General features: G+C 59.8%; 1 protein-coding gene and 1 long non-coding RNA gene across 2 annotated transcripts; one reads left to right on the forward strand and one right to left on the reverse strand.

Moving 5' to 3' along the window:
- The first annotated feature begins 504 nt into the window (after positions 1–504).
- Positions 505–24,935, forward strand: EDAR (ectodysplasin A receptor). The gene is made up of 12 exons (XM_073790929.1): positions 505–560; positions 8,309–8,377; positions 8,874–8,996; positions 9,352–9,533; positions 13,452–13,537; positions 18,383–18,469; positions 19,738–19,866; positions 19,950–20,024; positions 20,142–20,214; positions 20,866–21,025; positions 21,833–21,893; positions 23,511–24,935. The coding sequence occupies exons 2-12, from the start codon at positions 8,327–8,329 to the stop codon at positions 23,831–23,833; spliced, it is 1,350 nt and encodes a 449-aa protein (XP_073647030.1). The 5' UTR covers positions 505–560; positions 8,309–8,326; the 3' UTR covers positions 23,834–24,935.
- Positions 1,607–9,567, reverse strand: LOC141276293 (uncharacterized). Its single transcript, XR_012325559.1, has 3 exons — positions 8,994–9,567; positions 8,739–8,911; positions 1,607–7,706 (listed from the first exon to the last, which is right to left on the reverse strand). It is a non-coding gene; the product is annotated as an uncharacterized lncRNA (long non-coding RNA).
- Positions 24,936–25,917: the final 982 nt, after the last annotated feature.

A 25,917-nucleotide genomic window follows, 5' to 3' on the forward strand; every position in this document is an offset into this window, starting at 1 on the left:
CCATCTGGCCCCTCGGGCCCCATCCCCCCAAAAGTTCCCAAAAATATCTGTCTTTGATGGTCTTGGCTTGAGAACTTCTGTTCTGCACCGTTTGGGAGGATAACGTTTGACCACCATCCACAGCGCCTATGACCTCAACCCACCCTCACTAAACATTCTGAGGTTCCGATCGCCTGCTTTTGTTCAGATCAGGTCCTAAAACCAGAGTTAGAACGTGGCGACCATCGAACACAGGGCTGTCGGTTACCGCCGGAGAAACCACCACCGGGAGACACGGTGCGCGTGCGGGCGGGGCTGAGCCAGGACTGCCCCTCGGAGCCCGGCCTGCTCCCGTGTGGTCAGGAGCCCCTCCCCGGAGCTGCCTTCCCCCCTGGTTGCTGGTGGGAGTTCCATGCCCGTCCCCCCTGGGGCAGTGTGTCCTCAGCTGCCAGCCCCTCCCTGAGGGCCTCGTGGAATCAGTTCACTCGTGGGTCACGACTCGCACCCTGCCCAGGACCGGGATGCAGTGTGTGCGCTTCCACGTGGCAGAAAGAAGTGCAGGCCGCAGGTGCCGACCGTGGGTAAGTCTCTTATTTCACTTAGACGCGCGCGTGCCGGGGTTTTACGAGGGGCCCGAGCCCCGGGGTGAAGTCCTGCGGGAAAGCCCGCATCTCAGAGGGTGTGTCGTTCTCGTTTCTCCGCACCGTCTCCACCAGGCTCTGCGTGACCACGCAGGACATGGTGGGGGAGAGCCTGGCCCGGCCATCAGGACAGCCCAGTGGCCCGGCCACTCCCTCCACTTCCAGGGCCACGTTCGCAGGGGCCCCTCGGCCCGGCGACTTCCTTGGAACCAGGGTCCCTGGAAAGCTTACAGCCTGAGTTGTTTCATCCCAGAAAAGCGAGGTGCGGAGGGACGCAGCGCCAGGCTGTGACAATCGAGAGGCCCCTCACGGGCCACACGGTGACCCTCGTCCGGCTCCTCCCTGGACTCTTTCCCCTCCGCCACAGGCGGTCTGGTGTCCACTTTCCAGACTTGCCTCCAGGGGCCGCTGCTGTAGCCCCTGTGTCTCCGAACTCGGAAAGTCCCTCTCCTCCCCAGCCCCTTCCTCTCTGGGGAGAGCTCAGCGCCTACCTCAGGGCGCAGCCCCAGGCCGCCACGTGGGTGCCCTGACCCCGGGGCAGACTGGGCCCCCGGATGCCCTCGCTGGCCTCGCTGCAGCTGATGCTCCGCCCCCGTCACCCCCGACCAGCACACACTCCGTCAGGCCTTAGTCCAGCACGTTCTCAGCCGGGAACCCCTGGCAGCCACAGGGCTGGGCGCTGACTCCACTGCTTTCCTCCCTGGTCCCTGAGCTCAGTGTCTGCTCTCCAGCCACGGAGGCCGCTTCCTGGGGACGTGTCAGCGGGGAGGCTCTATTTCATTAGCACTGCAGCTCCCAGATGCTCACGACCTGCGCCTTCGTCCTGCGGCAAACCCACCGCCTTCTCTCGTCTGGGAGCCTGCAGGACCCGATCCCCATGCCGATCTTTCTGATGCGCCTTAAGCTCTCAGCATCCCGGTCCAAAGCCTTGCTCTGGGGCTTTACCCGTGGGGGTGGGGGTGGGGTGGGGGTCCAGCAGAGGGCAGCCCGCAGGCCCGGGCTGGACTCCAGGGGCCCCTACACTGGAGGGTGACGGGCGGAGAGGCAAGTGCCCGGCTCAGCTCCGCCGCCGCCCAGCCGCGGTCCTGGGGCCACTGAGTGGCTGTGAGATGCCCGCCAGCTGCCCCTCTGCCCTTGGCCCCCTGCCGCCGCGAGCCTCGGCCCATGGAGTGCATTCGCCTGTTTGGGTTTTGTACCTGCTGAAGGAAGGAATACTTCACGGTTATTAATGAAAGTGATAGCGATCCCGGGTGTTTATCTTGGATTACGCGATCGTTACAAGATGAAGCACCCAGCCCGTCGGCCTGTGGCTGATGCGAGAGCAGGCGAGTCTGGACGACGAGCATGAGGGAAGGTGCTGGGTGTAAACCTGGGCTTCAAACAGCCAGGCTGCATTCCAGACTTCGGAGGCGCTGTGTGTGCGGGGACTTCTCCCCCCTTCCTGTCCTCAGCCCCGGCCTGGAGGAGGATGAAAGTGCAGGCGGGCGTGCGTTTAGGCTGACGATGAGGGCGAGGCTCGCGGGCACGCTAATGTGGCAGCTTCAGCGCTTCCTGTAACAGTTTTACTTTTTTTTTTTTTTAATCCAAAGCCTGCTTAAAGACAAACATTTTTTGTGAAACTGCTGGTAGTTCATTTTGTGCAGGAACCGTGCAATTAATCTTGTTTACATTAAAGAGACAGGCTGCCTTTGCCAGCTTTCTTGAGCTATAATTAATGAAGATCAAAAATGTTACAAAGACATAATACTTAGCTCAGTGCAGATGCGGCCGAGCCACAGCTGCACCCATCGTAGGAACACAAGGAAAGCCAGCATCCTTCCCTACGGAATCACTCGGATCCATCAGAAGGCGAGGGTCCTCAGGTGTCTTCCCTCCGCAGGCTCCCTGGTGGGCCTGGTGAGACAGGAGGCTTGGGCGTCAAACGGTTTTCTATGCCCCGTCAATTATGCTTTAAATGCAGCTGGAGGCAAGAGCATCTTTCCTCACTCAGCTGAAGTGCATCCAGGTGTGGGGCTGTGGATACGGAGTCTGGGCACTTCAAGCAGAAGGTGGTGACGAACGTGGCGGCCACGGACCCTGGTAGAATCATCAAGCCCATGGCGGGGGTCTGATTTAGAGCCCGCGTTTGACGACTATTGTTAGGAAACGAGAGATTAAATATATAATTATCTTCCCAGTGACCCTTGGCTAAATAAAGTCACTGAGGGACAGGGTACAGGTGAGCAGGCAGAGACTTCTGAGGCTGGTGAAACACCAGATGAGATGCAGGTCTGTGCGGAAGAGGCGTTGAGTACGATATGGACGGGCAGGCGTGTGTTTCACAATGTTTCCAAGAGGAGTTGGTGCGGAGTGTTTTTCCAAGCATAGTTTCAGGGCTGGTGGCTGCGTGGATGCAGCAGGCCCAAAGCACCGACCCAAAGGTAGCAGGTTCTCCAAACCTGGAAGAGGGCAAGTCGGCTTCAGAACATCTGTGAAATTCTGTTAATTAATGAACCATTCAAATGATAAAACATTAGGATGGGGAACTTGCAGCACATATATCGCAGGTCTTATCAGAACCATCTGCCGAGGGCACCCCCATCCTCCTACTGGACCTGGAACAGGGTCCTTGTTCTGAAGAGCAAATGGTCCAGGACAAGAATTTATGCCATAGAAACGCCTCCTGTGCTACCCAGGCTGCCATGAGTGAAGGATTTTATAAAGCAGATTCTCTACAGCACATCATTACACTGTGCAGCATGAAATAAAACATTCCCAGACATATGAAGGAGATGGAAAATGTGACCCAAGAATCCAGGAAAAAGCAGTCGATAGAAACAGACCCGGAGACAACCCAGATGTTGGAATTAACAGACAAGACTTAGGACGTCCAATATTAATAGTGTTGCCAAGAGCTTTCGCTGTGTAGCCTACATGTAACCATGGACTAGTAGAGGTGGAAGGACACAGAAATCGTCTAGCCTGAGACCCTCACTTCCCAGTTGAGGAGACAAGCCTCTTAGTGGGGTTCTTACCCAAGGCCTCACCCTGGTCCAGCACTCTTTCCTCTACAGCACATTACCTCCATCTCTATAGGGTTATACGAAGGATGTGACACAAAGGCCTCAGACGTGCATGTAAATCCTGATAAGACTAACCCCCTTCCATCAAGATTGCTTTAGATCGGATTCCTTTCAATTTCCCTGAAGTTCACTACCTGTTGGAACGATCATCACAGAAGGCTCTGGTTGAATTCTTGTCTGACCTCGGACACAGCGTTGCCCAGAAAAGAGGAATAACAGGAAGCTCAGCTCTTTGTGATCATCCGCCACGTTTAGAGGTTCCCTAGGACCAGCCCTGTGGTGTGGCCACTAGAATTGGGGCCCACTAGTCTGGACGTGCACGTGGGACAGACGCTGAGACAATTCCACCGCAGCTCCTGCTGGGGGACTGAACCGGCATAACCATTAGGAAGGGAAAGACAAGAGCCCTCGGAGGAAGAGCCTCTCAGGACGCTGGGAACCCCCAGGATAGGTAGTTATCAGCCTGGGGAAGAAGCACGAGAAGTGCGGGTGGAGTAGAGCCTGGGGTGTGCCTCCCAGATGCTGGGAGGATGGATGGCGGGTGGCTAGCAGCTGAGTCCCCCAACCTGGCCACTGCCCTTGGGTGGAGAAAGCTGCCTCGCCCGAGCCACAGCCCGTCATGGTGCCCTTGCTCCCATCCAGGGCAACTCGGTGGGCCCACCCCAGCCAATCTGAGGTCTCTGCTGGGACTGCATCACAGCCCCACTTCTCAAGCCCACCTCCCGGTAAGCATCTTGCACGCAGATCTCCAGTTCAGGGAGTCTCTTGGGGAAGAAGAGAAGTAGGTGATGGAGGAACTTAGAGCCGAGGGGAAGCTCAGGCAGAGCTAAGGGGAGAGCAGCGTCCGGCAGGCGTCAGGCAGGGAGCCAGAGCCCGGGGGAGGTGAGGTCTCCCTGTCCCACCCGCAGGCACCTTACGTTGGAACGTGAAAGAATGAAGGTCCCTCGCACCCCCCGACTGACCAGCCCTGGCTGCCCACCTGCTCACTGGCTTCAGCCCTTGTCGAGAAACTCGGTCTTAGAGGCTGTTGTCAGCTCTACTGCACCCGTGGCAGCAGCTCCCCAACCAGGAGGCACCGTCCTGGAAGTCGCCAGGGCACCGTGGCCGCGGCGGAGCCCGTGACCGTGAGCATCGACGATGGATTTGTCCCGCTCGCTGCACCCACAGTTCCAGAGGCAGGAGTTCCAGCTGCTCCCAGACACACCAGAGTCTTCAGAAACCTCAGGACGTGAGGGGACTAGCCTCAGTCAGCTCACAGGCCTTTAATGTGGAAGGGGCGTGTCATCCTGAGGTCATTTCCAGCCCCATCTGCCTCTAAGGCAGCATGAAGACCTAGCCCATGAGAAATCACAGGCTGTGTCCGGCACTGTTTCCGCTGAGCCACTCCGGAGTTAGGGAAGAAATGAGAACATGTTTCCCGTGTGGCATTCAGGGCTGGCGGGAGTGGATGTCGCTTATGTGGGCAAGATTATTTCCCGCAGCCCCGAACCAGTCCTCCAACCTCAAATGATTCTTGTTTATGGGCAAGAGTAGGGATGTCATCACAATTGTTAGGAAAAAAAGTAAAGTGAGTCACGCACTGGTTCTGAGGCTGGTTCTGAGGAGCATGGCAGCAGGAGGATGGTGGTCACGGTGGGTAACTGGACGCGCCAGGCGATGTTCTGACGGACGGGACACAGGCCTCTACCAACACAACACTTTGTAGGATGGGAAAACTGGCCTCACGGTAGCCCTGTTCTCCCATTAACTCGAAAGCAAAATCACCAAATACTTCGCGTGTGTGTGAATATCAACGCCATTGCTTTAGAATAATTATTTTCAAGATAGCCTATGTCCATAGGAAAAAGAATAATCGAGCAGTATAAAAGTACGAAGAGCAAAGCAACAAAAAAATTCTACTTCTGCCACCCAGCAACAGTCGTTACTAACATTAAGTTGAGGTTCAAAGTGCGTGCATATACCTGTGAACGTGTGAGCGTGCCTGCGCAAGTGTGTGCACGTGTGTGCGCATGCACTCGTGTGTGTGTGTGTGTGTGTGTGTGTGTGTACCTGTGTGAAGTCCTCGGCACACCTCCAGTGATGAGTTTCTGTCAGCCTTTCTTGCACTGTTCCCACCATGCGGCCTGGGCCCCGTGGCACCCATGGCGTGGCCCCTCCCTCAGGCTGTGACAGCAGTTGTGGTCTGAGACCCTGGACATATGACAAACATATGAAAACAACCGGGGGTCACGACGGGGAGCCACTTGGCTCCAACAGCTCCCAGACACTGCTGGGGCAGGGCTACCCTCTGTGACGGCTCAGACCTCGGGGCTGCACTCCTGACCGGGCACTGCCCTTGCCTCTCTTCCTGACTCCCTTCCTTCTCGGGCAGTTGGGGTTGATGATGGAAATGCAGCCAAAGCCACAGGCTCTGCTTCGCTTTCTGCGTCCATTCGAGGGTTTGCTCATCCAGGAGCCTGGACAGCCCTGAGCTGTGGCCCGGCCCTTCTCGGGTTTACAGGGAAGGCCTCCCAGGTGCAGCTATATTTAGAAGTCAGTTAAGTGAGAAACCCTTGGCCTTGTCCTTGGAAGGGCCCCAGGGCTGCCGGCAAGGGAAACCCACCATCCCGACCCAGGCCGGCTGACCCAGGGGCCGGTTCCTAAGTTCCGGCCTTTGTTTGAACCTTCCCTCCCCACCTGGCGGGAGCAGACCCGGTCCCCTCGCCTCCCTAGCGGCCCCAGCTTGCTCTTTGCTGGAAGGAAAGCATCCAGGAGTTCAGCACCAGGTGGCTGGGGCTTTAATCTAGCCGCGTCACTTGGCGTTTGCAGCCGTAAACGTAGGTCTGAGTGCAGGACTGTGTGGAACGTGGGGAAGGCACTCTGCGTCTCTTCAGTAGATTTCAGAAAACCACCCCTCCCCAGAGCCACCCGATGTTACTGGGGCGAGAGGCCAGCAGGGGAGCGATCTGGAAGGACCTCCGCCCCAGGGCCCTGCCCGCCTCCCCGTATCTCTCCCTGGGGTCGGTGGGGCATCCTCCCCAAACCGTCCTGCCTCTCCTCCTGGTCACACAGCTCATTCGTGGAAAGGGGTCGCTCCCCATAACCTCCCTCAATCCGCGGTCACCCCTCCCTCCCCCCTCCCTGCCGAGAAGTCTTTGTTGAAAGGCCAGAGGCTGTTGCTGCAGAACTGCTTCCCCGTGTGTGGGGAGCTGTACAAACCAGCCGGAGCGCCTCTGGGGAAGCCAAGCCTGCCCTGCACCCCCTGGGCCGGTGGCCCACAGGATGGCGTTCGTGAGAGTGATGAACAAGCACTGACTCCCACGGCCCCACCTGGACCTCACCGACCCCCTTCGCGTGGGGAGCATGGGGTCAGGAGGCCGACGGGGCCGCTCGGACAGCCCGCCAGGGTGGGAGGCGGCTGGACGCAGAGTTCCCGGGACAGGCCCCGGCCCGGCCGCTGGCCACGTGTGTGTGTGTTGGGTGCTTCTCCCGAAAGTGCATCTCCCCCAAAAGTCTCATTGAGCAGAGTCCTGGCGGTTTAGAAAAGAAGGCCCGTCTCACAACGTCGGCTACCCCCGCCCTTCCCTGACCCCCAACTTTCTCCAACAGTGATCTCGTGGCAGCTTTTCTCCCGGGGCCCGGGTACCTGATCTGTACACACGAGGTCCCCGGAGCAGGAGTGGGTCCCTGCGTCAGGGCTATGGCTCGAGGCACCTGCTCCGTCTCTGCGTGGGTGGGGATTGTGGGTTTCCGTGACCAACGGTGGTCGCCAAGGGGACTAGAGGTGGGGGTGACCTTGGGGGCTTCCCGAGATGAGCTGACCTCTGGTCTGAGTCCGTGGTTGATTCTGGAAGCTCCTCCCACAGGCCAGCGTCAGAACGGGGTGTGTTCTTTTGTCACGAATTCAAACCCCGTGTCCAGGCGAGACAGCAGTGGCCTGAATGTGGCTGCTGGGGAACGAGGAACACCGGGTGAGCCCAGCATTGCTCCGTGCACCAGGCTCCCAGGTAAAATCGCTGTGCGTCGGAAACACAGGCCTCTGATCCTGAAAAAGGAGAAGTGACAATGACGGCAGGGTTTGGTTGGTGAAGCGGGCTGCGGTTGCCCCGTCCGTGTGGCAGCCGTGTGGCCTTGGGCCAGCCCCTGACCTATCTGGGCCTCAGCTGTCTCAACAGTAAAACTACAGGGCTGGACCCAACTGTGCTCTGAATGGCTCCAACGGGTGCCAGGGAGGAAGCTCACATCGGGCAGGGGCGGCAGGAGGCGGGGGCAATGGGTGGTCTGGGTTCTGACCTCTCTCAGGGCGCCCCCGCGGCTGGGGGATCGGGACCTGCTTCTTCAGACCCTCCGAGCAGGAGAGTGGCCATTACCCTGGGCTTGTGCATCGGCCCTCCGTGGGCTCTGGTCCTTCGTCTCTGGAGCTCTTTCCCCGGGAGGGCACGATGCTACGGGGGCCGTGGGTGGAGGCCGTCCAAGGGGCCTGGGGCTCAGCTTAAAACCTGCCTTTTCTTTTAGGGCGTATTCATTCCTGCTGTGCCTGCCGGGAGGCCCTCAGACCCGGGGGCAGTGAAGGTGGGGCTGGGCGGGGCCGGGGTCCCGGAGCAGCCCTCGCCTGCAGCCCCCGCACAGATGAAGTGTGTCTTTCAGGTGACCCCTCGGGAGAGAATGGCCCACAGGAGAGGCGGCACACGGATGGCCTGGCTGCCCATCCTGGTGGTAAGTGGCCAGGGCACCTGGGTAGGTTCCAGTGGGAGCTCCACCCGGCCGTGCCCTTCACCAGCCGTGTCCTTCTCGGCCTGTTTGTGTGGCAGCGACACGGGCGATCACACACCCCCTTCACTGCGCTCTCCAAGGCGCCAGCAAAGCCCCGACTGGCCCCGGGCCCCGAGGTGGCCGCTGCTCGGAGCTCCCTCGCCGGCCGCGTGCTCTGCGCTCCTGCAGCCACGAAGCGGGGGAAGCCAAGCCCCCGGGCTCCCCAGGAGTCGAGGGCCGTGGGGAGGGGAGTCGGGGGAGCTCCTGGGGTGGAGCGTTTGGGATGGAGCCTACGACAGCAGGGCGGGGGCTGCCTGGTCATTACCGAAGTCGCCAAATCAGCGCCGGGGGCCGCAGGGCCCCGCCAGGTCCTTCCGCCACAACCTCCGGAAGCCGACCCCGAGTTGGGGGGCGTCTCCCAGGGCGCGTGGAGGCCAAAGGAGACCCTTCCTCGAGGCAGGCGTCCCTGGCATGCTGGGCCGGAGCGGAGGACGCCACCTGCGGCGAGAACGAGTTCTACAACCAGACCGCGGGCCTGTGCCACGAGTGTCCCCCGTGCGGGCCGGGGGAGGAGCCCTACCTGGTAAGACCCCGCGCCGCGCCCGCCCCGGAAGTGTAAGAAGCGCAGGCGCGGGGGAGGGGGCGGCGTACTGCCCCGCGTGGCTGGCGGCCTGGACGCGGCCTCTCCTCCTCCGGACGAGCTCCACGCCGTGATCTCAGGTCCGGGAGCCCCAACGCGGCTGCGGTATTTGGCGTTCTCGCGCAGCCCCGAGAGTCGGGCGCCCAGGCCTGCAGCTCCACCGGCTTGAGTTTATCCGGGACCCGGCGGGAGCGGCAGCGTGGGGCCGGGCGCCGCGGGGCAGGAGGGCTCAGAGGGACCAACATCGGGTCATGGCGGGCGCGGCCGCTGACTCACCTGTGTCCCCGTCCCCGGCCAGTCCTGCGGCTACGGCACCAGAGACGAGGACTACGGCTGCGTCCCCTGCCCCGCGGAGAAGTTCTCCAAGGGCGGCTACCAGATCTGCCGGCGCCACAAGGACTGCGAGGGCTTCTTCCGGGCCACGGTGCTGACGCCGGGGGACACGGAGCACGACGCCGAGTGTGGGCCCTGCCTGCCCGGGTGAGCTCAGGGCCGCCCCGCCCCACCTCCTCTGCCGCCCCGGGTCCCACGGCAGGCAGCCAGGCCTGCGGATCAGCAGGGCGCACATGTCCAGGGTCGGGGTCCCTCCCTCCCTCCACCTTCCCCGGGATGGGCCGCCCACCCGGGCTCCGCGTGTGTGTCCCTAAGTGGACATCGTCATCATAGCACCTCTGAGCTCTCAAATCAAGGAGATCTGTTGAATACTTTAAATGAGACAACACATGTGGAATGCTCTGGAGGAAAGAAAACCAAGATTCCATACCAATGTATTATTTTTGGTATTTTTAGTATTCTGAAAAAAACTTAGTGTAAAAAGCTACTAATAGAAATATTTGAGACATATGGTGCCTGTAATTCCACCACAATTCTGTTATGTGTCAAAAGTCTTCCCAAAAAAGCAAAGTGAAAGCACAGTTAGCCTAAAAGACAGTCTTCCTTCTTAGACAAGACAGTGGTAAGTTCCCCTTGGGAGAAGGAAAGTACAACCCTGACACCCAGTGACTACCTCCCTCTGGTGGTCACACAACCTGTGCTCACAAGGGCTGCAGATAGAGACTGAGAGCAGTGGTGAAGGCCACTGGTGGTGGTGACAATGGTAGAGGTCATGGTGGTGATGCAGGTGGTGGTGATGCAGGTGATGAAGGAGGTGATGGAAGTGATGGAGGTCAGGGTGGTGGTCATGGTGGTGATGGAGGTGGTGTTGACGGACACAGTGATGATGGCGGTGGTCATGGTAATGACGAAGGTGATAGAAGTGATGGTGGAGGTGATGGCAGTGGTCGTGGCGGTGACGCAGGTGATGTTGATGGACACGCTGATGATGGCAGTGGTCATGGTGATGATGGAGGTGATGATGGCGGTGGTCATAGCAGCAGCAGTGTGAACAATATTTCGCAGCCGGCTTGTCACTTGTTATCCGCCCGCCCCTCCCACCTGGAATCACTGTATTGAATTAAGAGGAGATAGAAAATAAGAAGACTGTGTGCAAACAAGAGCAGTGGACGTTAGTCTATAAAAAAAGGGAAGTGCACAAAGACTCTTCAAGTTAGAGACAGATTGAAAGTGAAAAACTCTTTAAGATGAGGGAGATATTTTAAGCTCGCAGAAATTAACCTTAGTTCAAATGTATGCTGGGAAGCATCTATTTCCTCCGCCATCCCCCTGCTGGTGACCATCCCCACCCCGAGTCTCTGCAGCTTTCGGCCTTCGGTTCAGACCCGCCTCCTGAGCTGCAGACCTGCATGGCCACGTATCTGCCTGATAGGCCCGCATCCCCATCCCGGACACAGGGTAGGGGAACATTATTTCTCAATGTGCAAAGAAACAGGTAGCTACACCCAGGGAGGATAGTAGGCTGTTCCTTTAGAAAGTCTGATAAGAATAAAAGTTCTCGGGCTTCCCTGGTGGCGCAGTGGTTGGGAGTCTGCCTGCCGATGCAGGGGACAAGGGTTCGTGCCCCGGTCCGGGAAGATCCCACATGCCACGGAGCGGCTGGGCCCGTGAGCCATGGCCGCTGAGCCTGCGCGTCCGGAGCCTGTGCTCCGCAACGGGAGAGGCCACAGCGGTGAGAGGCCCGCGTACTGCAAAAAAAAAAAAAAAAAAAAAAAAAAAAATTCTATAGCTGGCAGCCTTTCATTTAGTTGTGGAGGTTATCGTGTTGCCCTGTGCCCACCAAAACGAACATATCGGAAGAAGTAGAATTGAGGTTTTCCCACCAGTGACACAAGCATTGCTGAGGACTTTGTGCAGACACTGCCCAAACAAGAGAACTTCAGTAGGACCTTGACCTTAGGTGGCTGGAATCAGTCCCTCGTAACATACACTTCCTAGGTCTTTGCCTTGACTGTTTTTTATTGGTGCAGACACATAATTCACGAGAGAAACGCAGTTTCGAGGATTAACTACAGCTGTGCCGAGGAAAAGCTTGCACACCTGGCCTTGCTCACCTCGGGAAGAAAATAATGCTCTTTGCAAAACCTCAACTTACTTTGAGAGCTTCCGGGTGTGAGAATCGGATCTGACAGGCACAACCTAGCGTAGCAGCTCCTGTACTTACTTTCGTAAACCCCTGACTTGAGAGCCCACCAGGTGGGTAGTAGTGAGACAAAGAGGAGAACTTTGTTCCTCTCTTTGCAGTGGAAAATCGGTGAGGGCAGGTATGCCCAGTCGCCTAGGGGTCCAGGAAGGACCCTCCTTAGTGGCGGGGGACGGGGGCCAAGAAGAGGACAGGGCTGTCTGAGGCAGATGCTCAAGACAAAGTACAAGGGGCCGTGGGGCTGTGGTCCCTGTGGCCAAGCGGAAGGTGCAGGCAAGGCTGTGGGGATGGGCAGGGGGCAGGGATGGCAAGTCTTCACTTGGTGCCGCCGCAGGTCCCCTGCGGACTTCGCGGTCGCGTAGGGTGCTGTCGGGCTGCGTCCAGAACAAGGAACCCGGCCGCTTGGGGAAGAGACAGAGCCGGGACCAGGCAGGGGAGTCGTGGGAGCGGGCGGGAGCAGAGGCAGAGGAAACCTTTAGAGCAGCTGGAAGATCCTGGTGACGGAGCTGCAGACCGGGTCGTGTGGGATGCCTGCCCAGCCAGCCGTGAGGGCGGTGATGCCTCTTGCTGGGATGTGGCTGCAGGAGGTGGAGGGGAGATGGAGGAGGGGTGTGTGGAATTCGAGGCCGTCCTAGTGTCCAGACCAGGACACCTAACACATGGATGGAGACAGGTGTGGAGCTCAGGTCCGACCTCGGAGTCACCTGCACGTTCGTGATCTGGATGGGCTCCTCCCATGATTCCACTTCACAGGGCAGGAAGCGGTGGGTGAGGCTCGCCCGGGCCGCTCCGACCCAGCTCAGCCCTGCGAGTGCATCCTGGGGTCTGTGTGGCCGTGTCCCTGCCTGTGGTTTGGCAGGCGCTGTGTGTCAGCGGGAGGCCAGGCCCTGGCTGCACGAGGAGCCGTCCACGGGCTTTCCTGTGAGAAAGGCTGTGCAGGAGGCCGGGGAACAAAGCACGCAGAGAGGCTGGATTTCACTGCTTCCCCACGACAAGCTCCCGCTGGCCGCGGCCACTCCCTGCCGGGCCTCCTAGGACGGAGGGAGGATGGGGTGAAGTTCATGGTGGCTTCTGCCCGCCAGCACGGGGGGAGGGCAAGGGAGCATCCGCTAGCCTAGGAGCCCCGAGCGGAGGAAGTCCTTGGGGAGAAGCTACACCCCGTCGACTCGGAGGAAGATTCCAGAGGCCCCGTATGAATTGAGTCTTGTCTTGGGCCCCTCACCTTAATCAGCCCTTGAAGAACAGGAGCAAACAGAAAACAGAACTGGGGAAGGTCACAGTGTAGACCAGAGTGTGGGCAGTCTGACCTTTACACAGAGACAGAGGGCCGCGGGGCCCTAAGGGAACAGCCAGCTTCGGGTGGAGGGAAATGAAGCAGCTGAGCTGCGTCCTCACCCCCCCGTCCCGCCCAGGACAGGCCGAGTGAGCCCCGAAGAGAAAAACGTTTCTGAAAATTACGGGGCGCAGCAGGTGCTAGAGACCAGCGATGGGTTGAATGCAGGCCCAGTTAGGAGGAGGCCCCTGACAGCTCCTGGAGGAACATGCTAGAAACCCTGAGAACCTGCTTCTCACTGGGCCTTCAGCTCATCACCCCGCTGGGCCCAGGAGCCTTGTCAGGCTGGGGCACAGCTCAGACAGCCTCCCCAGCAGGGGCCTGTGTGCCAGGAAGACGGAGGAGGGCCAGGGTGGGGGAGGGTCTCGCCTAGACACCCCTGCCCGTAACGCTGCCAGGCTGCAGACTGTGCCCGAGGGGCCTGCCTGCCCTCCTGTGTCCGGCTTTGGTGGCGGGCATGCCGAGTGCTCAGCACGCTCCGTGCTCACGCCTGCTCACCTGTCTGCTTTGTCTTCTCTCCGCCCCGCAGCTACTACATGTTGGAGAACAGGCCTCGGAACATCTACGGCATGGTCTGCTACTCCTGCCTGCTGGCGCCCCCCAACACCAAGGAATGTGAGTGTCTGCGCCCCGGCAGTGGTCCCAGCTCAGCTCCGATACCTCGCGTTACACGGGAGCTTCCCACCCTGGCTCGTGACCGTGAGAGCACAGAGATGATCTGCGCGCCGGCGGCAGGCTGCAGGTCCATGGGGCGGGGCAGGGTTGCAGTGGCAGAACCACGAGTCAGATGCAGGTCAGCACCAGTGCAGGACCTCTGTGAGCCTCAGTTTTCTCATCTGTAACGTGGACCATCCATCTCTCACGATCTTTGCAAACACCCACAATGCCGAGGTGTTTTGTTGAACGCTGCAAAGGGCTCAGCAGTTGTGAGTTCTCACGTGTGTTTTATAAACCAGACGAGGCCAAGGGAATATGAGGATTGATCACAACGCACGTGCCGTAAAGTCTCTCAAGTTTAGAATCTCACCTCGGGCTGCTTCTTTCCTGCTCTAATTTTGGTTTGACGTTCTTGGGTGTCCATTTATGAGGAAGGGCCAGGAATCTCTGCTTCAGAGAAGGCGGTGTGTGGCCTCTCAGGTCTGTGGTCGGGAGAGACACGAACAAGGTGGGACAGGTGGACGGATGGACGACAGGACGGCCGGGAGGGAAGTGGGGGTCTGGTCCTGGGCTGCGTGCGACCCCGCTCCCATTCCAGAGAGCTTGAGGGTCTGCACTGGGGCCCTGCCCACCCCGCTTTCTCACAACATCTTGTCAGGGAGACTAGAACAAGGGCCTGCCTCCTGAAAGCACCAGGAGGAAGCGAAGGAGGGCTCCTGCCCTTGGGATCGGCTGGAGGAGATGCCTTGGGCAGTGGGAGGGCGTTCCCTCCCGTCCAGAGTCCTTAAGTAGATGAACCTGGCAAGGACAGTTTGCACGGCTTTAAAGCTGAGCTTTCCCACCCAGCCAGGTGCTAATTAATTCACAAATTAGAGGAGGGCCAGAGGCCTGGGCTGCCACTTCTGTGGCTTCTGCTGGGGAATCTAAACGGGTCAATCCCAGGGGCCTTTGGGATGAAGTCCTGTCTGGGAAGACGGCAGACACTCCCCCACCTACTGAGAAAAAGCTCTTTGCTGTGGAACCTGGGATTTGTGCAGCTCTTCCCCACGGGCCTTCATCTGAAAGCTCACGGGGCCCGTGTCCTCGTCCGGGGGGGACCCCACTAGCCACCCCGAAGCCGGAGAGCTCTCAGCCCGGGAAGCAGCCCCTCCTCTCCTCCAACACGAGACCCATCACACGGGGAAAGATAGCAGAGTCCCCGAATCCAGCAGACTTCGACAATGAGCGCGTAACCCCCGGCCCCCAGCCCGTAATTAACTGCTTATCTCAAGAGCGGCCCCCAGTGGGTTCGCAGGATCCAGCCCTGAAGGAGGCCAGCAAGGAAGGGAAGCTGAGAGTCAGGGGACCCGGAGTCCTGCTGTGCAACCCTGAAAGTCACCTGACCTCTGTTTGTCCCTCTGGGAAATGGGGAGATGCAGCCAAGAGGCTCTGTGGGCTTACGTGGGGCGTGGAGCCTGCTGGGTAGGGGGTCTCCATGGTGGGCTCCACCTCTGGGGTCTGCACCTTCCTCTGCGCTGACCTTTTATCTGGGGCTTCTGCTCAGGGATCAGCAGACAGGGCCAGAAAGGCTGACAGTGACCAACTCATGGGGCTGCCAGCAGCCCCATCCCGGGAAAGCCAGGAGTTGGTCAGGTCCCCGGAGTCGCCGGCTGGATGCCTGGGTCCCACCGGTCGGGAGCCCAGAGCCCCTTGCCTCCAGCCTTTGGTTGGATGTAATCGCCTGGGCTGGACCCCCGTGAAGCCAGCCCCTTGACACCCCAGGTTGCTGGACAGTGGACCCTACAGACCACGTCAAAGAGCATGGCATGGACCCCAGGGCAGCGTGTGACACAGGCCTCACGTCTCAGTGCTGGAGCAGCCCAGCCAGGCCAGGCCGTGGGAAGCTGTCCTGCAGGCCGAGCCCTGCGCATAATGCCCGCCCTTGAAGAAAGAGGCCTCTCTGCACGGCGGAGCCTCACGATGAGTTTCCACTCCTGGAAAGGTCCTTGACTTTGCGCCCTAGTTTCCTCGTCTGTCAGGGGGACACCCCGACCCCCGTCCAGCATGGTAGGGACAAAGGCGCCCGAAGCGCCCGGTCCAGGGCCAGCTCTCTGCCCAGCAGTGCTGCTGCGCGAAGGTGAAGCCTTGGCCCCAGCGGCAGGATTCCAGCTGTTTCTTAAGGCAGAGCTTCTCAGCCGGGAGGGCGCACACCCGTCGCCTGCTCCTGTCGCAGCTCCCGTGGGGTCCAAGCTGCGTCCCCTGAGAGCAGCCAGGCCCTGGTGCTCCGCCGCTGCCCCAGCCTCTGCACCGGGGCCACCCCGTGAAGCCGTACGAGTCCATAAATCGTCCCTAAAAATCCAAACTGTGCCCTACATGGAGGATCCCAGCCGAACTCTGATACAAGCCGGAGTATCCACAGCTTGTGGATTAATAGACCACAAGGGCCGCAGAAACTCCGGTCGCCCGCGCCCCCCAACCCCGGCGTGGAGGTGCGGCCACATTAAGCCACGTGCTCGGTGCTCAGTCCCCAGAGCACGACCCCCACCCAGCGGAGGGCCGCGCACACCCGGACCCGGACCCAGACCCGCCTGCTCTCCTCTGGGGTCTCCTGCCTCGCCTCACCCCGGTTACAAAACGCCGCCTCTTTGCTCCCTTGTGGGTGGAGGGACGGACCCGCCTACCACCCAGCCCCGAGGAACATTCTCGTCTCAGGAGCCAGCCCGGGAGGCACGTGCTGGATGGACAGAAACCTCTCGACACCAAATACTGGTGCTGGTGCCGAGTCAGTCCCCGTGGGACCAGAGCAGAGCCTGGGACGGGGACTCAGAGACTCGGCTGTGCAGGGTCCCGGTGGCGCTGTCCCGAGGGCGCCTGCCCACAGAGATGCCCACCGGCCACGCAGCCTCCCCACCCCTCAGTGTGCCCAGAACAGTCCGTCTGATCCACTGGAGATCAGCGAGGATCCCAGGGCTGTGCAGGTGACACCAGCTGGAGGCCCCTGGGGGTGTCATGAATCAGGGCAGAGGCCCAGCTGCCACCCGGCGGGGACGGGGCACCTGCGGGGCAGGGGATGTGGTCACTGTGTGCCAGCCCCTCCCGTCGGGGGGCAGAGGCATCTCGTAAGTCCAGCCGCCAGCAGCTCTGGCTGTCTCTCTCTAGACCACAGGCCTGGGCGCGTCTGTGTCCCCAAGCCCGTCACCAGCCGCATGGGCAAGCCCAGCAGAGAGGGACAGGAACAGACGGAGACGACAAACACCCACACGCAGAGCCCACGGGGATTTGTCTTCCTGAGATGCGGCTCCAGCTGCCTCAAGCCCCTTAGATGGCCTGGTTCCCAGCAACCTGTTTGCTTTTGAAAGGAAATCGGGTGGTGCTTGACGCTGCCCCCCACCCCAGGAGAGATGGCGAAATCAATGCCGGTTAAATCTCGCTTCAGTCACGAGATGTGTCGGACGTTGGTGGGTGGGGGAAAGGCCGAGGGACGTCCCTCTAGGCCCTGGACGCACTCAGGAGCCCACCTGGGAGAGGATGCGAAGACCCTGTGCGGCCTCCCGCGCCCCTCTCAGCGGGAGAGCTAGGACTCACCCGAGGGCCAGCAGTTGGCAGTGGCGGGGACCGCGGGCACGAGCCTGGCGTGGGGAAGGGGCTGCCCCGCCGTGGGCAGAGGGCAAAGGGCAAAGGTCGGCAGCTCATAGGGGTGAAGGCCCTGGGCTGCAGGAGCCGAAATCTCCAGCGGAGGCACCTCTGGTCCTGGGACACCTGAGCAGCCGGCGGTGTTTTACGGACGAGGGAGGCCGCCCAGGGGGACAGCGGCCCGGTCGGGCTGCGGGGACCACGTGTCCTCCCCCCTCCCCCCCGCGAGGGTCTCCAAACAAACAGAAGTGCGGTCACTCGGGGCCAGTCCCCCACTGCCTGTCCCGCCCAGCCTCCACCCTCTCCACCCGCCCACCTCCAGAGCTGCCCAGGTCCTGCAGGGCCAGGATGGCCGTCTGGACACGGGGGCCCCGCGCACCTGTCCTCACTCAGGCAAACCCGAGCCGCGAATGACCCCGGACCCGGAGAGACAGAAGCCAGACGGGAGGAAACGTATTAAAACACGATCCTCTTACGAATCACAGAGCTCAGTCGGACCTAAGGAGGTTCTACCGTCCGGGCGGTTTAACAGGACAAACCGCTGCCGACTCAGCCGACCCAGAACCAGACGCTGCGACACCGTTCACGAAGGAGCCAAGTTTGTGCTTCACAGTTTTGAGGGAAGGAAACCTCATCTCTGTTCTTAAGCCGTTCGGTCACAACTGTTTCAAAAACGTTATCAGAGGAAGATTCTAGAGGGAAATACATCAAAATGTCAACTTTAGACCGTGAGGCTGTGGGTGATCCTCTCCCTTCTTTCTTGGGTTCTGATATTTTCCAGGTGTTAAATCACGAGCCTGTATTCGTTTTATAACTAGAAGAAGTATTACAAGAACGTCCCTGTTCGATGCAATGGAAGGAATCCCTCAGGTGTCTCCCCCCAAACACGCGCACACACACCTGCTTCTCTCCTCCCCACGGGTGCTCGTGGAGACCGAGTCTGAATCCCTCGGATTGAGCAGCTGTGAACCCGTGTGTCCCACGTAGGGAGCAACATCGCCGGCGAGGTCCGGGCACTCTGTAGGGTTGTCATGAGCTCTAAGCGGTGAAGGGGCCCCGGCCCAGCCCCTTCCTCATGAGAATTCTGGATCCATGGGGCCGGGGGCGCTCAGCCCGCAGCCTGTGCTCCATCTCCAAGGCTGGGGCAGCCGGGTCCTTTCGAGGGACCCATTGTCACCGCCGTCCCCACAGGTGTGGGAGCTGTCTCGGGAGTCCCTACCAGCTTCCCGCGCACGCCCGGCAGTAGCGCCCTGTCCCCGTCCCAGCTCGTCCACAAAGGTAAGGCGGCGAGGGTGCCGGCCCCAAGGGGTGGCCGAGAGTGTGGGGGGACAGGAGGGTCATCAGAACGGGACCTTCCCCACCTCGGATCACTCCCCTCGCGTGTCAGTCGCGCTCAGGCCCTGGCTGCTGGAAGTTAGCAACTTTCTCTGCAAGGAGGGGAGCCAATCCCTCCACAGGTGCCGGGGCCCCTTGGACCACGCTGGTGACCCAGGTGTACACAGCAGGGAGCCGGAGGGGAGGCCAGCCCCCTGGGGTTGGGCCTGACTCAGGGGAGCCTTGCTGGCTTTCAAATGAACCTGCCCACCCGACACTTTAATACTTGTTTCCAGTAACTGTGCTTCACCCCCAAGTCCTCAAGGCTGGGGGGCTGCAGGACCCTGGCCTTGGTGTCTCTCGGAGCAAGACTGGGGCTTGTTCCCGTGCTGCCCGGTTGGGAAGCACGTTCCGGGCCCACGTCTCAGAATCCCAGGGCGCGCGGCCCACCAACCTGACCCCTGCATTCACACGGAGCACTGAGGCAGGAACTTAGCTGAAGTTCTGAACCTCACTTCCTCCAGGACGGAGGTGGCACCAGCACAGAGGAAAGGAAAACACGAGGACCACCCAGATGCACCCCACCTGGAGGGGCAGCGCCTGGCTACCGGCTCTAGTGCTTTTTAACAAAGAGGGGCCGGCCTCCCTCTGGGGGCCGGGGGCCGGGGGCCTGGGTACCTGGATCCTGCTTCGGGAGAGCGGGTCCTGCTTGGTTCCCTCAGAGAATTAGGACCGGTCTCCCTTTTTGGGGAGACGAGCAGAGGAGGTGCGTGGCAGCCTGGGCACGCCTCTGCCTGGGCCCTGGGCACACGGAGCCCGAGGCTGCAGGAGAAGCTGGAGCCCCACCAGGGATCACGTCTCGGCCCTCGGAGGCGACGCTTCCACCCCGGCTCTTGCTGGGAAAAATCTTGGATTGAACTGTCTTCAGGACAGTTTAGCTCGTGGGCCCCCTTCTCTCCACACCCACCTGCTGGGTCCCCAAAGAAGTAGAACCGAGAGCAAACACCCGGGAGCAACCTGGGCATCCGCCACCGCTGGCCAGCAAGGGGGCCGGACGGGCGGTCCCGACGTGACGGCCGGAGCGGACTTTTAGCGCTTGGTTCTCAGACGAAGCCAGCGTTTTGGATCCCGAGGGTCCCCTGGAGGGTCAGCGGCAGGGCCACTGCTCACCGGGGCCGCGGCCTCACAGGGCGGCCCGAGCCCCGAGTCACGGCCTTCTCTCCCGACCGCAGCAGAGCTCTTGGGCCAAGGACACCTGGCCACGGCCCTGGTCATCGCCATGTCCACCATCTTCACCATGGCCGTCGCCCTCGTCCTCATCATCATGTTCTACATCCTGAAGGCCAGGCCTCCCGCCCCAGGTGCCGCCCCCGTGCCCCGCGCCCGCCCCCCCCACCGCTCCCCCCCGACGTGAGCTGGCCGCCCACGCCCTCTGTACCCACAGCCTGCTGCCCCAGCGCCCCCGTGAAGAGCCCGGAAGCCCCCGTGAGCCAGGAGGAGGAGAAGAAAGCAGCCCCAGGTGGGGGGCAGCCCCTGGGCCGGGCGCCCGGGAGGGCGTGGGCTGAGGGCCGGGCGCGCGCGCCCCTCCGGGGAGGCCGGATGCTGACGCCTCCCCGACCTGCTCCCGTCCCCACAGACAGCGTGGTGATGTTCTCCGAGCAGGACGAATTCGAGAAGCTGACGGCAGCTCCGGCGAAGTCGGCCAAGAGGTGAGTCGGGCACAGCAGCCCATGGTGTGGCGGGCGGGCAGGCCCTCGGGGGTGCGAGCGGGAAGGGGCGCTAGGCCGCCTGCTGTCCGCGCCGGGCTCCGTGTCCTGCCCCTCCACGTGGCGCCGCGGCGGGGCTTCGCTTCCGTGACCCACTTGCTAGGACACAGGGCTCTTTGTTTTTAAATCGATCTTCAGCCAAACCACAGGAGGCGAGCAGGGTGCCTATGAGGAAGAATGTGGTTCTTCGTCTGCGTGGAGTGATTTCGAGAGCGTGACTAGGGCCGCGGCCTGGGCGGGGGCAGGGGGGTGACGTGAGCCCCCCTGCCCCCCGTGGGGGGTCCTGAAGCCCCCCGCCCCGCCCCCGTCGGAGGGGGTCCCCGGGCGCAGGCTGTGTTCGGCTTTGTTTCCAGTAACTCCAGGCGTCTGCGGGGTGCGGCGCCGGCCCGGGATCCCATCTGCTCGGTGGAGACTCGGGTGTGGACGGCCAGGAGGTGGGGGAGGCCCCAGAGCGGTGTCTCTCCGTCTCAAGGCCCGTGCCCAGAGCCGCTCGGTACAGCGGGGACAGCTGCTGGTGCCCACAGTCCCCACTGCTGGGGCAGCGGGTGAGGCCAGCCAGCCCGGACACCTTTAACCCTAACCCTGTCTCCGTAGTGAAAACGACGCCTCATCGGAGGAGGAGCAGCTGCTGAACCGGAGCCTGGACAGCGACGAGGAGCTGGCCCCCGACGGGCAGGGCCCCTCAGAGCTGTGCCTGCTGTCGCTGGTCCACCTGGCCAGGGAGAAGCCGTCCACCGCCACCAAGGCGGCCGGGGTGAGGCCCACGCCCGGCCCCCAAACACACCGCCTTCCACTGAGCAGGCGCTGCTGAGTCCGGGGGTTCCTCCCACGAGCCCCGCCAGGAGGCAGGTTCAAAAGGAGGCATTAAGGACAGAAAAGTTAGTTCCCTTACTGTGCAGCTTTATAGAAGAAGAGAAAGAATAACAAACCAAGAGGAGAAAGTTTAAATGGCTTGGAACAGCACAGGACAGCACATCCTTTGTAAACATACTGGAATATACCCACCCAGACAAGACACACGCGCACGTGCACACACACGCCTGCCGCCCAGAGAACGGCCGGGTGCCGCGGGGGCCGAGGTGCAGCCTCGGGGTCACTCCCGACAAGGATGCGCCCTGGCTGCCCAGCTCAGCGACCCTTGGAGGGGGCCTGTGGGGTCGTCCCAAGAGATGGTGGCTCCGAGGGCCACGTGTGCACCCTGAGCCGCCCGCTCTGGAGAGCGCCAAACGGCTCCGTGCCTGCAGGAGCCCCCCTGCAGGCTGGGGCCCCCAGGTCCGTCCTGCCATACAGACCGAGGCCAGACGTGGCCTCTGGTCGTCTTTGAGTCTGAATGTCCAGTGGAGCCCAGGAAGGCCCTGTGAGCAAGGAGGGCGCCGGAGCTGGGTGACCCAGGGCAGAGGCTTCCTTCTGCAAATCTGACAGCCGCTCCTGCCAGGCCGCGGTTCAGCGTTTCTGATGGGAAATCGGGAAGGCGGCTGCTCGCCAACACTGAGGTGGAGAATTAGGTGCTTTGCTGCCGTTTTCTCGCTTTCTGAAACTTAATACTCACCTTTTTTCGTAGATTCAGAGTCGAAGAAAGAAAATACTGGACGTGTATGCCAATGTGTGTGGCGTCGTGGAAGGTAAGTGGAGGTCCAGGGGGCACTTATTCCCGGGGACCCTCTCTGGCCGTCTGGCTGGGTTTGGCTCTTGGGTCTTTCAGTTTCTCTCTCTTGTTCAGGTAGCTAATTTCTATTCCGCTATCCAGTTCACTAATTCTTTCCTCTTTATTCTGCCGTATCTACTGAGCTTTTAATCTTGGTTATTACATCTTTCAGTTCTAACATTTCCATTTGGTTCTTTTTTTTTTTTTTTTGCGGTATGCGGGCCTCTCACCGTTGTGGCCTCTCCCGTTGCGGAGCACAGGCTCCGGACGCGCAGGCTCAGCGGCCATGGCTCACGGGCCCAGCTGCTCTGCGGCGTGTGGGATCTTCCCGGACCGGGGCACGAACCCGCGTCCCCTGCATCGGCAGGCGGACTCTCAAGCACTGCGCCACCAGGGAAGCCTCCGTTTGGTTCTTTATACTTTCTTTTGTTAACCTTTCTATTTTTTCTCATCTGTTTCAAGTGTCAGTATGTTTGTAATTACTTGTTGAAGCACGTTTATCGCGGCTTCCCTAAAATCTCTGTCAGATACCCCAACATCTCTTGTTATCTCAGTGTCAGCACTTACTGATTGTCTTTTTTCACTCATTTGAGATCTTCCTGGTGCTTGGTCATGATGAGTGAGTTTCTATGGAAACCTGAACAGTTTTATGTGATGTTCTGAGACTCAGGGTCTTACCTTGAAGCTTCCGTGCAGCTGGCTTCCTCTGACACACCTGGGCGGGGGAGGGGCACCCCTTGTCACCGCCAGGTGGCCGTGGATGCGCGGGTTCCCACTCGGCCTTCGCTGACACCCGTGGGGGTGCGGGTGGGCACCTGCTCTTCCGAGTGGTCCCCACCAACACCACGGGCGCGGGGAGGCTTGTTACCAGCCGGTGAGGAGCAAGCCCCTGTCCCTACCTGGCCCTGCCGACACACCTGGTGCTACGGCCTCCTGGGGGTGGACGCCCAGGCTCCCACTCAGCTTTGCTGGCCTTGGAGGGAGTGGGACCAGGGCTGTTCTGTGTGTCTGGCTGTAAGAGGGCAGTCACTGTCCGAGTGTTTTCTTCTTGCTGAGAGAGCAGGCTTTTGACAGGCGTTTTGTCTGTGCTTGTGGGTGTGTCCCAGGTCTTCAGCTGTGCTACCAGGAGGAAGAGGGAAGAGCGTGTCTACTGCATCTTCCAGAAGTGGAAACACGTTCTTTTTTAAGTGCCTCTGGCCGAGTCTGACGTACAGTGGGGTCTGAGGAATGCTAGGCCACTGACTTGGCAGTGACTTGGCTCAGATGACACCCACGCCAGGCTGTCCTTGGAGCACCTTTCATGAAGGTGACCGTGGTCCCCATAAAGGGACCTGAGTAAGAGCGGCCCGTATCAAAGGCGCTGGTGATGGCCCACCCTGTCCTAGAGAGCGTCCTGGAGGGCTGCTTGGGTCAGGGGAATGGAGGGGCTTCGCGTGTGCCTGGCAGTGTCCCGGGAGTTGTTCACCTTAAGCATATATTCTGTGTGGTTTTCTGCATTTGTGTTTTATTTTACAGTTTTAAAAAAGAGTCTAGAAAGCCTTTTCGAAGGTGCCGCGCTTCTGCCGATCTCTGACCGTGGCCCTTTGTCGCGCAGGCCTCAGCCCCACGGAGCTGCCGTTCGACTGCCTGGAGAAGACCAGCCGGATGCTCAGCACCACGTACAACTCGGAGAAGGCCGTGGTGAAGACGTGGCGCCACCTGGCCGAGAGCTTCGGGCTCAAGCGGGACGAGATCGGGGGCATGACGGACGGCCTGCAGCTCTTTGACCGCATCAGCACGGCCGGCTACAGCATCCCGGAGCTGCTCACCAAGCTGGTGCAGATCGAGCGGCTGGACGCCGTGGAGTCCCTGTGCGCAGACATCCTGGAGTGGGTGGGGATCCCGCCGCCCGCCGCCCCGCCGCCCCCGGCGTCCTGAGCGGGGCCCGCGGACCCCGTGGCTGGGCTGCCTCCCGTGCACCAGGGACGCCTTGCTGGTCCGAGAAACGGGAGGAAACAGGCCCGTCTCCCGGTCTAACCAAAGACAGAAATCCACGTGGACACGCCAACCTGCCGGCCTCGCCAGCCCCAGCGAAGTCTGTGCGCATCCGTGCGTCCTACCCGCCACTCCCTCCTCCGCGGACACGGTCGGCCCCACCCGTGTGCACCAGCAGTGCCGGGAGGACAGACGTGAAGCCTCTGGTCCCTGGCTGCGGGGAGTTCACAGCCCGGGAGAGACAGACGTTCGCCTGGAAGACGGCACACAACCCGAGCCGGGGAGCGCTTCCTCTGGGAGATGAAGCAGGTGGGTGGGCGTCGCCACGAGGAACACAGCTCCAAGGCTGGGAAAGCGGCAAGAGGCAGGCCCCGCGCCACGCCCTCCCGCTCCAGGCTCAGCGTGGGTCTGAATCACCCACGTGGCCCTGGGTCACCGTCTCCCTGCAGCCCTTCCGGTCACACGGAAGCCCCTGCCACCGGCCCCACGCGCTGGTCCGCAGGGCGTCCGGTCAAGGGCCGCCGCGTGAGTCCAGCCTGGGGGCCGGGGTCCCTGCACCGCTTCCCGCTCTCATCCGCACTAGGATGGCGCCCTCTGCGGGCAGCAGTGCTCAGGGACACAGGCCACCGGCTTCAGACAGAAACAAGTGGTCGGCTCTGCTTGGAAAAGGAAATCACGACTTCCTGAGAGGCCAGCCACGTAACCCCAGGTTTCCTCGTGGCGCCTTCCGAGCCCGTCACGGAACGTGAGGCCTGCAGCCACGGAGCGCCTGGGCTCGGGGTCTGGGGACCTGGTCTGCTCGTGGCAACGTGGGCCATTTTCGTCCCCTGCCAGGCCTCAGTTTCTGTTCTGCAAATAAGAGGTTAGTCTGTGATTCTGAATCAGGGAAGATAAAGTTCAAGTGAGCAAAAATGAAATGGAGCTGCAGGAGGTGCCAGGCCTTCCTAACGTCAGCGGTCCTGACATCCCCCGTGCGTCACAGGACTTTTAACAGGCACGTGTCCAGGGTCTCACAGTAACTTTGCTGACTTCATGGCCCTTTAAACATACTGTAGTAAGTTTTATCAGGAATCTAAGTTGAATAATGATATTTTTAGGCATTTATTGAGTGTATGGCTTTCCACCTTTGCTCAGCAAATACAGGAAACTATATATATATTTCTTTTTTACCAGAAAGCCAACCTGGTATTTCTGGAATGCATGCTACCCTAGTTGGTCATGGATTAATGTTCCCGTAACATACGGTTGGTGTTGATTTGTTCATATTTCTTTTAAACTTTTGAACCTCTTATTCTTACTTTCTTTGACAATTTTTGGTACTGGGTTCATGCTATCTGTATAGAATGAATGTTTTTTCCTACCTTCTGGGCCAGTTTAAATAGCTTTAAATATTTCCTCTTTGAAATGTTAAAACAATTCACCTGCAAAACATCTGGAATTAATGTCATTTTTAAAATTAATTTTCACGCTTCTGTGAGACTTTAATGATTTTCTATTGCAGATTTCTTGAGGCAATTCTGAAAGTTTGTCTTTTTCTAGAAAACAGTCCATTCCATCCAGATTTTCAAATTTATCAACATAGGGCAATACGGAATTTATTCGTAATTTTAAAAGCCTCCCTTACTTACCCTAAATATATATTTTTATTCTTCACGTTGCTGGCTTTCTATGTTTTGCCATGTCCGTATACGTATTTTAGTTTTCAGTTAAAAGCAATCTCTTCTGCTTTTAATAGTGGTTACGCTGACATTTTCCAAAAGCCTTCTTCATCCTTCCTTCTTCTGTCGAAGTCAGTACTGAGATGGACGGTGAAAATGCAGAAATCTGCTGCTTTTACTAGAGCTCCCGCTCTCCACCTAGATCCCAGGCCCCCGTCAATTCTGCTTTTGACATCGATTAATAGAGTCTCATCCAAACACTCTTAACTATTGCTTTCCCCATTATTTACCCTTTTGAGGAATTTAACGTTTCACTCCATTTTATACACAAATTACAACAGATCTTTAAACCTATTTACGTTTCAGTGG

This window comes from Tursiops truncatus, chromosome 14 (genome assembly GCF_011762595.2).
Source record: "Tursiops truncatus isolate mTurTru1 chromosome 14, mTurTru1.mat.Y, whole genome shotgun sequence".
Taxonomy (NCBI): Eukaryota; Metazoa; Chordata; class Mammalia; order Artiodactyla; family Delphinidae; genus Tursiops; species Tursiops truncatus.

Coding starts and splice junctions, on each gene's coding strand:
- EDAR (XM_073790929.1), top strand. CDS start 8,327: ATGGCCCACAGGAGAGGCGGCACACGGATGGCCTGGCTGCCCATCCTG. Junction 8,378..8,873: donor CCTGGCTGCCCATCCTGGTG/GTAAGTGGCCAG, acceptor TCCTCGAGGCAG/GCGTCCCTGGCATGCTGGGC. Junction 21,026..21,832: donor CCGCCACCAAGGCGGCCGGG/GTGAGGCCCACG, acceptor CTTTTTTCGTAG/ATTCAGAGTCGAAGAAAGAA.